The sequence below is a fragment of the Monodelphis domestica genome, chromosome 4 (genome assembly GCF_027887165.1).
Source record: "Monodelphis domestica isolate mMonDom1 chromosome 4, mMonDom1.pri, whole genome shotgun sequence".
Classification (NCBI taxonomy): Eukaryota; Metazoa; Chordata; class Mammalia; order Didelphimorphia; family Didelphidae; genus Monodelphis; species Monodelphis domestica.
In genome coordinates, this window is record NC_077230.1 from 74,870,162 (window position 1) to 74,884,297 (window position 14,136).

General features: G+C 40.6%; 1 protein-coding gene across 2 annotated transcripts in view; it reads right to left on the minus strand.

Moving 5' to 3' along the window:
* CFAP44 (cilia and flagella associated protein 44) overlaps positions 1 to 9,181 on the minus strand; it is a 167,848-nt gene extending 158,667 nt beyond the window's left edge. For both annotated transcript variants that reach the window (XM_016433465.2, XM_016433464.2), the window contains exons 1-2: positions 9,058 to 9,181; positions 3,679 to 3,813 (exon numbers count right to left, since the gene is read on the minus strand). In XM_016433465.2, coding sequence (XP_016288951.2) covers positions 3,679 to 3,805 — 127 coding nt within the window. In that variant the 5' untranslated portion in view covers positions 3,806 to 3,813; positions 9,058 to 9,181. The remainder of the gene's footprint in view (positions 1 to 3,678; positions 3,814 to 9,057) is intronic.
* Between the last annotated feature and the right edge of the window lie 4,955 nt (positions 9,182 to 14,136).

Here is a 14,136-nt window from a genome sequence, read left to right on the forward strand (position 1 = left end):
AATTACTTCTTTATAATGATTACTTGGATCCTCACAACCACCCTGGGAGATAGATGCTATTATGATTACCACTTCACAGAAGTCGCAAACAGAGGTAAAGTGACTTGCCTAGGGTCACACCACTAGTAAGGGTCACACAGACGGAGCCTGGATTTGAACCCAAGTTTTCCTGACTCCATGTTGGACAATGCCCCATGGCAAATCATGCATCTCCAAGTTAAGCAATGAGTTTTGGGAACCCTATTACCTTATATGTTAGACCTCCCAGGGGGGAAGATAGATAGATAGATAGATAGATAGATAGATAGATAGATAGATAGATAGATAGATAGATAGATAGATAGATAGAGATAGATAGATAGATAGATAGATAGATAGATAGATAGATAGATAGATAGAGATAGATAGATAGATAGATAGATAGATAGATAGATAGATAGATAGATAGATAGATAGATAGATAGATTAGTAATGGCCTTCAATGCCTTAAAACCATGGGGAGAATTTTAGGTATTATATAGTTAAGATGAATATTGAGTTGATACAACATAAATGAGTCTCCTCATACCCTTTCAGAGGATGTTTTTTCCCCCGAGTCAAATATAGCTCCAATGAAGAACTGCCTCCTATAACCCAAGGACAAGGCAGAGCATGAGAAATTTGGGAGAATGTATAACTCTTGATGTGATATTTAGGAGAGAAGCCACTATCAGCAAAATTGTAATAACCAAAACTCAGCACTGGAAGGACCCCTGAGGTCATCTCATCCAGTGCCAAACTAATCAAGAAATCAGGGGGTAGCTGGATAGCTGGATAGCTCAGTGAATGGAGAGCCAGACCTAGAGACAGGAGGTCCTAGGTTCAAATCTGGCCTCAGACACTTCACAGATGTGTAACCCTGGGCAAGTCACTTAACCCCCAGTGTCTAGACCTTACCACTTTTCTGCCTTGGAACCAATAGGTAAGGGTTTAAAAAAATAAAATTAAAATGAACAATTCTTTAAATTTTTAAAAAAAGAAATCACTTCCAGATCGCCACAAGTAATCAAATAGATCCCACTTGAAGATCGCTGGTGAAAGGAAATTCTCCATTTCATTCATAGATATCTCTGGTGGTTAGGAAGGTTGTTGTTTGTTTCTTATATACTTCTTACAATTTTCACCCATTATTTTTTTTAACAGAAGAAACATTTTCATCATTTCTTAAACCAAAAGAGACAAATACATATCATACAAGTGCGCCCCAAATAACTGACATTGTTGATCAATAATGTATTCTTGTGTCTCGTTGACTATGAAGAGGAGGGAAGGTAATGCCAAAGTTTGAGCATGGCATACATCATAAACACATAGCACTTGTCAAACGTTCGCATAAGTTTCTATATTCCTTCCTGGGATGCCATTTCCTTGTTAATATTTTTCCATCTTAAATTAGGCTATTCTTACCCCCCTTGAATACTGACAAAGTATTTGTGTAATGTTTCTTCTTTTTTTTTTAAACCCTTACCTTTTGTCTTAACTCTAAGACAGAAGAGCAGCAAGGGCTAAGCCACTGAGGAGAAGAGACTTGTTCAGAGTCACACAGGTAGGAAATGTCTAAGACCAGATTTGAACTCAAATGTGCTACCTACTTGCTGTATTATATAATGTTAACTACATTTCAGAACTTAGAGTTTTTAAAGTGCAAAATACCTGACACAAGTTGAAAAACTGTAACACAAAGCTCTAAGAAAGCCCAAATAAATGCAACCTGAAGTCTTGGTACAGTTTTAAACTACTAACTTCAATGTGCCTCAGTTTCCTCATCTATAAAGGGGGGGATAATAATAGCATCTACCTCACAAGGTTGCTGGGAAGATCAAATGAGTTAACATATGTAATATACTTTGAAATTTTTTAAGTATTATATAAATGCTAGCTATCATCATCATTATTATTATTATCTCTAACCACTCTTCTTCAGTCTTTCCATTCTCTTCTTAATATGGGTGCTCTCCAAGGTTCTGTCTTTTAGTGGTCTCTGTGTGTGTGTGTGTGTGTGTCTGTCTGTCTGTCTGTCTTTCTGTCTCTCCTTCTCTGTGTGTGTCTGTCTGTGTGTCTCTCTGTCTCTGTCTGTCTGCCTCTCTTCCTCTCTTCTCTCTCTGTCTCTCTCCTTTCCTCCCTCCCTCTCTCCCTCTCCCTCTCTCTCCTCTCTCTCTGTCTCTGTCTCTCCCTCTGTCTCTCTCCTCTTCTCTCTCTCTTCTCTCTGTCTACCTCTCTGCTCTCTGTCTCTGTCTCTCCTCTCTCTGTCTCTCCTCTTCTCTGTCTCTCCTCCCTCCTTCTCCCTTCCTGTCCCTTTCCTTGTCCTCCTCCTCTGTCTGTCTGTCTGTCTGTCTGTCTGTCTGTCTCTCTCTCTCTCTCTCTCTCTCTCTCTCTCTCTCTCAGCAATATCAAGGATCAACTATCACCTCTACGCAGATGATTCAAGATGTGCTATGCCTCCAGACCTAACCTCTCCTTTGAGCCTTGGGTCTCTATTATGGATATTCTGCACTTCCTGATAACACGCAACAAAATGAAAATTAAGCTTATACGCTTCCCCTTCAATGCACCTCGGATCCCACGCTCAAACTTCCAAACTTCGGCATTACCTTCCCTCTCTTCATGTCCAATGAGACAGAAGAATACATTATTGACCCTCCCTTGTCAGTTCCTTGGGGAGCGCAGTGATGCAAATGGCAGAAATGCTAACAAGGGGAGGCGTGCGTGCGTGCGTGCGTGCGTGCGTGCGTTTAGGGAGGAACTTAAGAGTTTGCTTTTGAATGAGCTGACGTTGAGGTGACAGGGTGTCCAGGCGGCTTGGAGAAGCCAGGCTCCAGCTCCAAAAGAAGGCTGGCACAGAGATCTGGATGTAGGACTCATCTGCGCAGAGGTGGCTGCAGACCCCCTAGGAGTGAATAACATTCACGTGGAGCGGGAGATGAGGATGCTTTAGAGAACATCAACATGTCTTGAAATCCTTTTTCTGCAACATTATCAATCCTGCAAGGCTGTTCTTAAGGCAGCCGGGTGGCTCGACGCTTAGAGCCCTGAACCTGAAATCAGGAAGACCTCAGTTCAAATGCAGCCTCGGACGCTTAAATAGCCACTTGACCGGACAGCCGGACAAATCACTACTTCTCTCAGCCCCAGTTTCATCTATAAAATGGAGGTAATCACAGTCCCTCAGAGTTTCTGTGAGGATCAATTGAGAATATTTATAAAGCACTTTGCAAACTTTAAAGTGCTAACTATTGTAAGCTATTGTTACTCTTTGCATTGGTTTATGATAAATTTATGATAATTCATTTCTCTAAAGAGAAAATTGATCAGGATGTACTTAAAAGTCATGATGGAAATTGATGTAACAGGGGGAAGCTAACTGGCTCAGTGGACGGAGAGCCAGGCCTAGAGACAGGAGGTCCTGGGTTCAAATGTGACCTCAGACACTTCCCAGCTGTGTGACCTTGGGCAAGTCACTTAACCCCCATTGCCCAGCCCTTACTGATCTTCTGCCTTGGAACCAACACACAGTACTGATTCTAAGACAGAAAGTAAGGGTTCTTAGTTTATTTTTTTAAAAAGAAATTAATGTTAAAATAATGATATTCATCTACACTATTCCCTTATGTTCTCCTTGCCATGTACTGTCCCATGTACCTTCTCCAGAAGTTTTAAGTCTTCCAGGAAAGTCACCAAACTCTTCATATAACTCATCATCTTCATCAGAGTATTCATCTCCCTGGATATCTGCATCCGGTTTTTCTGGTTCTCCCTTTTGGTCCATGTTAGAAACTGATGAAAATAAAATGAGAAATTTCCATTTGTGTCTAGGGTGTTATTCATCCTCCCAGAGTCTTGGTCCCCAAGTGCTGATGGGATTTCATGGCTGAAATGGAATCCCAGAGCAAAAACAGGCTACATGCACTAAAATAGGAGGCAGGGAATCTTATGGAAACTGGTAGCAAGAAAAAATTTCTTTCTGAAGTTTTCCAGCTTAACTGAATAGTGGAAAGTAAGGAAGTGAAAAAAGAAAGTCTTGAGCATTCTATTCTCTTTGCTTTTCAAACAATGCCTTTCTTCTCAAAGAGGGAGAGCCTGGGCAGCAAGCTCTCCAGAGAAGGGAATAGTTATCATAATTCAAATATAATTAAGAAGTCTAAGTGTTCTAAGACCAATAGGAGTTGTTTGTGAAATGCAAACATGGGGGCAGCTAGGTAGCACAGTCAATAGGAGGACCTGGGCCTGGAAAGTCACCTAACTCTTGCCATTCTTCTTTCTTGGAATTGATAACATGACTAAGAGCTTTATTTTAGGGGGGGGAAAAAAGAGGGGGAGTGGAGGGAGAGAGACGAAGGAAGGGAGGGAGGGAGGAAGGAAGGAAGGAAGGAAGGAAGGAAGGAAGGAAGGAAGGAAGGAAGGAAGGAAGGAAGGAAGGAAGGGAGGGAGGAAGGGAAGAAGGGAGGGTGGAAGGGAGGGAGGGAGGAAGGGAGGGAGGGAGGGAGGGAGGAAAGGAGGAAGGAAGGGAAAGAAGGAGGGAGGAAGGAAGGAAGGAACGAACGAACGGGAGGGAGGGAAAGTGGGATGGAGGGAGGAAGGAAGGAAGGAAGGAAGGAAGGAAGGAAGGAAGGAAGGAAGGAAGGAAGGAAGGAAGGAAGGAAGGAAGGAAGGAAGGAAGGAAGGAAGGAAGGAAGGAAGGAAGGAAGGAAGGAAGGAAGGAAGGGAGGGAGGGAGGGAGGGAGGAAGGGAGGGAGGGAGGGAGGGAGGGAGGGAGGGAGGGAGGGAGGGAGGGAGGGAGGGAGGAAGAAAGGAAGGAAGGGAAGGAAGGAAGGAATGAAGGAACGAAGGAATGAAGGAAGGAACAAAGGAACGAAGGGAGGGAGGGAGGGAGAGTAGGAGGGAGGAAGGAAGGAAGGAAGGAAGGAAGGAAGGAAGGAAGGAAGGAAGGAAGGAAGGAAGGAAGGAAGGACAAACGTGTACTGAGTCACCATGGAGACAGAAGAAAAACAGCAAGATCTATGATGCTTTCAATTATTCAGGAAATGTTTATTGGGCATTTATTTATTTAATGAAACACTATGCCAGGAACTGCAAGAGATGTAAAAGAAGTCTAAGAAAGAATCCCTCTAGATTTATAACTGAGTTGGGGAAGCAACCAGTTGGTAACGTTTATAAAAATTCTTTCATTCCCATGGATGAATACCCATTGATCTACAATAACATTTGAAGTTACTTTCAGTCCAGACCCTGAGGTAGACCTGAGATAAAGGAATTGTGTCAGGCAGCAAAGTTAGCAGAAGAATTCTTTAATTGTCAAGAAGGCTGGGAGAAGAAACTTGGGATAAAGGTATAGTTGTGGGGGCACCTAAATGACTCAGTGGCTCAAGAGTCAAACCTGAAAATAATAAGTCCTGGGTTCAAATTTGACCTCAGACACTTCCCAGCTGTGTGACCCTGGGCAAGTCACATAACCCCCATGGCCTAGTCCTTACCATTCTTCTGCCTTGGAACCAATACTTAGTATCAATTCTAAGACAGAAGGTATGGGTTATTAAAAATAAGCCAACCAATAAATAAAGGTACAGTAAGGAATGAGAGAGCCAGCAGCAGGGGATGGAGGGAGGTTGTCATCAAAAGGCTTTCAGTCTTGCATTCATTTCTAGCAGAGATAATTTCATTTTCTGTTCTTGTATTCCCAGAGCCTCACAAAGTGCCTGGCATGTAGAATATACTCAATAAATGCCCAACTGATTGATAGTTCTGTATCTTTCACATAACTGTTCTTTGTATATTTACCTACATTGTCTACAACTAGACCTGCTTCTTAAACCTGATATTCCTGTCTACACTCTTCTGACCATGCTTACCTGGTACTATGTCTGGCTGTACTCATGTCAGATCCCCGTGTCATAAAATCAACTCACTTCACGCATTCTCACTTTCTATCTTTTTTTGTTTTAGCTCTTACCTTCCATCTTAAAATAGATACTATGTATTGGTTCCAAGACAGAAGAGCGGTAAGGGCTAGGCAATGGGGGCTAAGTGACTTGCCCAGGGCCACACAGCTAAGAAGTGTCTGAGGTCAAATTTGAACCCAGGATATCCTGACTCCAGATCTAGCCCTCTATCCCTTGAGCTGCCCAGCTGCCCTTTTATCTTTCTCTTCCTCTTGCTACCTTGTACCATTGCTAGATACTGTTGGTGCCTTGGCCAGCAATGAGCAAGGCTTCTGCCACCTTCTGTGGACACCACTAAAACCTTAAATATTATTTTAATCTTCTATTCTAAATGTGAGTCCTTTGATCACAGAAAAAAACAGGCTGATGTTTTGTTTAAGGAATGTATCCACATCAATATTAATGTTCTTGTCACGAATAAATTCAGAAAGCTCAAGAAAATTGAGACTCAAAGGAAAGATGGTACCCAGGTTCTCTTTTAAGAGCCAAATAAGGAAGTTATCCCAAATGGTTTAATCATGAGCTCAAGGGTAATAAGCCATCATTTCACAGCATCCTCAGTCATTCTGGTCTGCAGCACGCGAGAATGATAAACAAAATAAGTAACCATGGGAGACAAGCTCGACTCTTGGAGCATTAATTGCCAAGAAGGAAGGGGTAGAGAAAAGCATACAAAGATCTTGACAGAAACCTTCAAACCTAGACAACATATTCTTTGGTATTTGGTGACTTCAATGTCAGGGTAAACGTAGGAGATTATGACAAAAAGTATGTTGGAAAATATGGTTCTGGTTTAAGAAACAAAATAGGTCAGTCTTAAAGACTATTCAAAAGCATTGAGACAATGTAGTGTGAATAGGTTCTTTCTTCCTTCTTTCCTTTCTTTCTTCCTTCCTTCCTTCTTCCTTCCTTCCTTCCTTCTTCCTTCCTTCCTTCCTTCCTTCCTTCTTCCTTCCTTCCTTCTTCCTTCCTTCCTTCCTTCCTTCCTTCCTTCCTTCCTTCCTTCCTTCCTTTCATCTTACAATCAATACTAAGTATTGGTTCCAAGGTAAAAGAGTGGTCAGGGCTAGGCAATGGGGGTTAAGTGACTTGCCCAGGATCATGCAGGTAGGAAGCATCTGAAGTCAGATTTAAACCCAGGTCTTCTTGAGTCCAGGTCTGTCTCTCTATCCACTGAGCCACTTAGCTGCTCCTTTGACTATAACTTAATATATTGGGGAAAAAAACTACTCATGTGGAAGTCATTCTCAGAATCACCAATTAGTATGCAGGGCAAAATTAACACCAAAATATAAGGAAACATAAAAATGAGAAGATGCTAAATGAAATGATAGCTCCAATTTTTAACATCTACTAACTCTGAACTTTGGAAATAGATAAAAGTAAAGAAACTTGACTTTGGTTATCACCATTACTTAAAGAAATTTCAGAAAGAGCACAAGAGGAGGAGGGGGACATGTGCCAGCCCTTGACCTAGCCATGCTGGACTCCATGGTCCTGACAGGAGACATCACGAAGCACCTAAGAGGCTCAAATGAGGACCTCACCAACTCTGCCCGTGCTGCTGTTGGCCCATCAGGACCCTTGAACACTGGATCTTCCATCCTCAGAAGGAAACCGAAGGAGTTGGGTGCCTTTCTATAGGCATCTCTCCTGGGTAAGAAGACTCCAAGCACCTTTGAATAGCCCCATCAGGAGGAGGCCAGACACATACAGAAAAGACTGTCCAATTCCTTTAGTTAGGATTTCCACAAATTACCGCTTCTATGGATGGGTCCCCGAAATCTCTTCTGTTCTCCCCTTTTGAGGAAGGTGACCAAGTTTTTGTATCTTCAGTGTTTAGCACATTATTTGACATTTAGGAGGCATTTAATAACTTTTTATTTATTGACTGATTGAAAAATACCAGACAGGCAGCACTGAAACAAGCCATTTGTGCAGCTTAGAGGTTTAAAATTTCAACTTATGTGTTAATGTAGTGTGGAGGCTTTAAATCTTAATTGTAACACATGTAATCTGAAGTCATAAAATTAACATCTCTGTACCACAGAATGGAATTTTCCGACACTAAAATTGTGCATTTATTTATAATAAATTATATAAAAAGTGTACTTCCACCCCTTGCATGTTTTACCAGTGACTGTCTTGTTTACCCCTAATTGGAAGGCTTTGACCAGGTTTTGTTATTGTTGTTTTAAACATGGAGTCTCACATCTTGCATTTAAGGAGCTGATTTTCTTTAATCAATCAGCAAGCATCTATTAAGCACTATTATGTGAGAGGCATTAGGCTGAGTATTAGAGATACAGACAAAAATTAAACAGTGTCTGCCCTTCAAGAGCTTACCATCTGTTGGGGAAGGGTATAAATAAGCATTTATTTTGTGTCAGGCACTGTGCTAAGCAATTTACAAATATTTTCTCATTTGAGCCTCAAATCAACACTGAAAGGTAAGTCCTGTTATTAACCCCCCCCCCCTTTTATAGCTGAAGAAACCAAGGCAAAGAAAAGGCTAAGTGACTTACCCAGAGTCACACAGCTAGTACTGAATTTGAACTAGTTTTCCTGCCTCCAGACCCAGTACCACCTCTCTATAGCACCACCTAGCTTCATGACAAACATGAACACAAGAAAGTATACAAAAATATGTACAAAATAAATATAATTTTCTGGGAAAGGAGCTAGCCACAGTCTGTGGGCTCGCATTCATATCTTCACTTGGTTTTATTCACCCCATCCTTCTACTTTGTCCAGAATTTTGGGGATCCCGAATATATCATTCAATGTATTAACTAAACCGTGCTGATTTCAGTGTACACACACACACACACACACACACACACACACACACACACACACACACACACGAGGAAAGAGACGCTCACTCTTTGCGGGGTCCAGGGAAGATTAAGAGAACAGAGAGCTGGGGGTGGGGGAAATTTTGATTCCTGTAGACAAAGGACATAGAAGAGGAGGAGAGGAACGAAATGTGGGGCTGAGAATTAAGAAAATCGAAGTTATCCTGCTCTTAGAAGGAAGAGGCAGAGGCTGGGGCCCCGAGCTCCTGAGATATGGTACTTACCCAGGGGATCTGCGGTAGAGCTCTCGCCAAAGCACTCGCTGAGAGCTTCCTTCGTTTACTGCCGTTACCACGGCAACCACAAGCTTTTCTCGCTCTGGGAGAGGCAGGGAGTGCCTCAGCTGAGTTGCAATGCGCATGCTCGGATCCGTGACCCTGCCCCGAAAAGCATCCCTGCGGTGACAAGCGGAGTAGCTTCTGCTGACCCGGACTGCGGGCCGTGCGTGGGCAAAGGTTTGCAAGCTCTCCGGCCTGCGGAAACGGTGGTGGCAGCCTGCTTACCGCTTCTAAGAGGGTTGTACGGATTCAAAAATCAAAGCAACCCTGAAGACTACACCCCGACTCCCAAGCCTTAGTAAGCGGCTGAAATGAGTGGGCCGCAAACCTCTTCAAGACACGAAGGAGATCCAACTTCTCATAACGTGGCATCGACTTGGCGACCTTAAAACGCACGTCGTCTTCTTGCACCATCCTGCACTTGGTCTTTAAAAAGCCAGCAGGATTTTACAATTGGGGCTTCGTTGACCAGGAAGTCTGGCAGAGCCCATTGTATGTCGGGACAGATTCCCACACTTACCGGGCGCTTTTTTATTGCTCACATACCTCCCAACTTACAAGAAATTAGGATAGTCTGACTCTATACTGTTGAAGTTGCTTTAGAATAATTTGCACTATGGGTTTAGGTTCTTCAAACGTTTTTTCTTTTTGGTCCCTAGAAACTGTGCATAAAAGCATCACATTTGCCTCTAACACTGTTGAAACACACGCACACACCAGGAAAACTGGCATTTTCAGTTATCTTGGGGGGAAAGTATGGAACATTGAACACCTAGTTTCTGCTTGGGCCAACAACAGGATGCTGAAAACAATTATCTTGGGCTGGGGGCAATGCTCGAAGGGAGGCATGTGCTGCTTAGCACGTTAAGATTCTGATGAGAATAACTTACAAAAAAGCGTTTCTGAATGTACATAGTATAGGGAATATTCTTTAGTTGACGTCCGCACACCTACTGCATTAGGAAGCTGTTTTCATTGTCTACCAACTCAATTTCCCCCTCACTTATTTAAATCTAGAATCGACCTTAGAGATCACATAGATTAAACTCATTTAAAGATGAAGAGAGGCCCAAAGAACTGTATGGTTCTGATTCTAAATCTGTTCTTTCCACTGTTTCCACTATATATATATATATTCCACTATATGTTTCATTTTTTTAAACCTTAACCTTCTGTCTTACAATCAATTCTAAGAATTGGTTCTGAGGCAGAAGAATGGCAAGGGCTGGGCAATTGGGGTTAAAGTGACCTGCCCAGAATCAAAGAACTAAGTCTCTGAGGTCAAATTTGAACCCAGGACCTTGCTTCACCGGGCCTGGCTTTCTAACCCCTGAGCCACCTAAATATAGGTTTCACGTGTGCTCTTAACCTTTTTTTGTCATAGACCCCTTCTTAGAATGTTTTAAAATACATAAAATAGTATAACAAATGATAATAAGTTATTAAATTAAAAAAACAAACCAATTCACTAACTCCAGGTTGAGAACCCTTGCTCATACCATACTACCAATATCTCTAGGAACTCTAGGGCAGTTTTAAAGTCTTGTTTTTACATAACCTTCACTTCTAAATAAATTCCCCTTGCTCCCCTCTCCAGTCGTTTTTAAAAAATATATATATATATATATTTAGTTATTACCAATTTCATTATCATAAATCTCCACACAAATATTCCTAAGTTGTATTATTGAATTTATCTCCCTCCCTCCCTTCTTTTCCTACTCTTGGTGTAGCAGATGATTCGATCTGGATTATACATGTATTATCATGTAAAACACATTTCTGTGTTAATTTTTGTGAGCCATCTCATACAACCAAAACCCCAAAGCATAAACCCAAATAAGCAATTGAAGAATCGTATGCTTTCATTTGCATTCTGGATCCAACAGTTCTTTCTCTAGAGGTGGATTGCATCTTTGTCATAAGTCCCTCAGAATTGTCTTGGATCGTTGTATTGCCAATAAAGCTGTATCTATCACATTTGATCATTCCACAATATTGTTATTACTGTGTACAATGTTTTTACTGGTTCTGCTTATTTCACTTTACATCAGTTCATGTAGATCTTTTCAGTTTTTTTCTGAAATCATCTTGTTCACCATTCCTTATAGCGTAATAGTATTCCTTAACCATCATGTACCACAATTTGTTCAGCCATTCCCCAATTGAGGGTCATCCTTTAAATTTCTAATTCTCTGCCACCACAAAAAGAGCAGCTATAAATTTTTTTATACAAGTAGCTTTTTGTACAAGTAGCTTCTTCCCCCTCCCCCCTTTTTTAGCTCTCAAGGGATAGACCTAGTAGTGGTATTACTGAATCAAAGGGTATGCATTGTTTTATAGCCTTCTGGGCACAATTCCAAATTGCCCTCCAGAATGTTTGGATCAGTTCACAATTCCACCAGCAGTGTATTAGTATCCCATTTTTGCCACATTCCCTCCAACATTTATTATTTTCTTTACTATCATATTAGCCAATCTGATAAGTGTGAGGTGATACCACAGAATTGTTTTCATTTGAATTTCTCTAACCAAAAGGGATTTAGAACATTTTTTCATATGATTGATAGCTTTGATTTCATCATCTGAAAATTGCTTTTTTTTTTTACCATTTGTCCATTTTGGGGAATGACTTGGATTCTTACTTGATTTAGTTCTTTATGTATGTGAGAAACAAGACCTTTATTAGAGAAATTTGTTATTAAATTTTTTCCCAGTTGTTTCCTTTCTAATCTTAGTTTCATTGGTTTTGCTTGAACAAAATCACTTTAATATGATCAGAATTATTCATCTTGTATCTTGCAATATTCTCTATCTCTTCTTTGGTCATAAATTCTTCCCTTCTCCATAGATCTGACAGGTAAACTATTCTATGTTCCCCTAATTTATAATACATATCCATTTTGACCTTATCTTAGTATAGGGTGTGAGATGTCCAGCCATCCCTTTGAACAAAAATTAAGGGGTGGGGCGTTGTGGGAGACTAGGACAGTTTAGCAAAATGAACCAATTTTCCTCACCCTTCCATCCCTCCTTCTTCCCACTCTTCGCAGAGGTCAAGCTTTATTATTATAACTACAGAGCATTCTACTCAGCTGAGGGGTGAAGAGGAGTACAGGGGGGAGGATTTTTTCCATTTGCATTGTTGTAGTAATTCTGTACATTATTTCCCTGATTCTGTTTACTTCATTTTGCATGAAATCATGTGTTCCCATGATTCTCAGCTTCATTAGTGTTTATTGATTCTTACAGCACAGTAATATTTCATTACACTCATTTGCCACTCATTTGTTTAGCAGTTCCCCCAATCAATGGGCAGTTACTTATTTCTCTAGTTCTTTACTACTACAAAAATACTCTGCTACAAATATTTGGGTTTGTATGAGACAGCCAGCACTTTCAAATGTGCCATAATCTATAAAAAGTAAGTGTACAGTGTTCACCATCAACCAAAAGTCCGTTCTTCCAGTCAAGTGCTGCTGTAGTAATTCAAGATAGTTTTCAATAATTTAGGGGAGACGGTACCCCAAGGAAAGTCATTGCAGCATTTGCAGAAGTTATCAGTGCTATATGGGTTAGGGAACATGAAACAAATGTTTCATACAATATATGTGGACAGTGTAGAGATTTAGATAGTTGGAATGTGTACCTTTATAACTGAATTTTTCATGACAGCAAAGAATAAAAGTGAAATCAGAGAACAAAAATTCTGACTGTACTACTTTCAACCATCATCACAATGAGTGATGAAAGGAGATCAGGACATAAGGATTAACTCTTCTATTCTGCTAGCAATGAATTATCCATCAGAATACTAATAGTATGCAACAAAACATGAAAAATTTTAAAAAGGAGCTTTTTCCAAAATGCAATGTGAAGACCAATGCATAATGTCTTTCTTTGGGGCCAACGTGGCAAATGAGCATAGCAGAAGGTAGGGGACACAAATGTATTGAAGGCAGTCTATTTCGGGGATGTTGGGTGGGCAAGAATGGCAGAATGCCCAACTGACAATCCCTTGAGACCATGAAGAAATCATTGTCTAAACTTAGGGTAAAAGATCAAATAGCAGGCAACCTGCCCTACCTGCTTCCCAGAATTGTTGTAAGGAAAAGCACTTAGTAAACATTGAAGTGTGACCTAAATGTGAGTTACTATTCGTGAGTAATGAGATCTAAATATAAATTCAAAATGTTAAAACAACTGAGAATATTAATTTTGTTTTCCTCTAAGTGACGGGTGATATCTTCAATGAAGTTCACCTACAGGCAATCAATATTTTCTTTTCCCTAGACAGTATAGTTGATTTTTGATCATGTGGAAGAACTTATTTATTCAGCTACCAATTAATAAACACATAGTATGTTCAAAGTACCAAACCAGTCACCAGAATTACCAGGAAGCTTTTGTACAAACAAAAGGGAAATCCTTTCTTTTTGATACTTGGACAAATGTCACAAAAATATAAACCATTATTAGTCATATATATGGTCATTCAAATACAAAAGGAGGCAATTGCTACCTTTCTATGTTTCACATGTATTCACATAGAAAAAAAAATTTACATACATTGCAATTCTATTCTTCATAAAAAAGACATGAATTTTAAAAATGTAGATTATTGCAGGTAGAAATGCCTCACCCTAGGCTGTCTTTTATTAAATAATTAAAAATTTGGTGTGACATAATGGATTATGTACCAGAGTACCAGAGTCAGTTTTAGGAGAATCTAAAGTCCAGCCTCTAATGCAAATTACACATGTGGCCATGACCAAACCCCTTAACCACTAGGTTCTTCGGAAAAATCTCCAAAACTGTTAAAGGTGAGTTGTCAAAAGAGTGGGGTGGGTCAGTGGATAGAGTACCAGGCCCAGAGTCAGGAGGACCTGGGTTCAAATTTGATTTCAGAAACTTCCTAGCTATGTGACCCTGGGCAAGTCACTGAACACCAACTGCCTAGTCCTTGCCCTTCTGTCTTTGAGTTATTAAGACAGAAAGTTGGAGTTTAAAAAAGTGAGTTGTCAG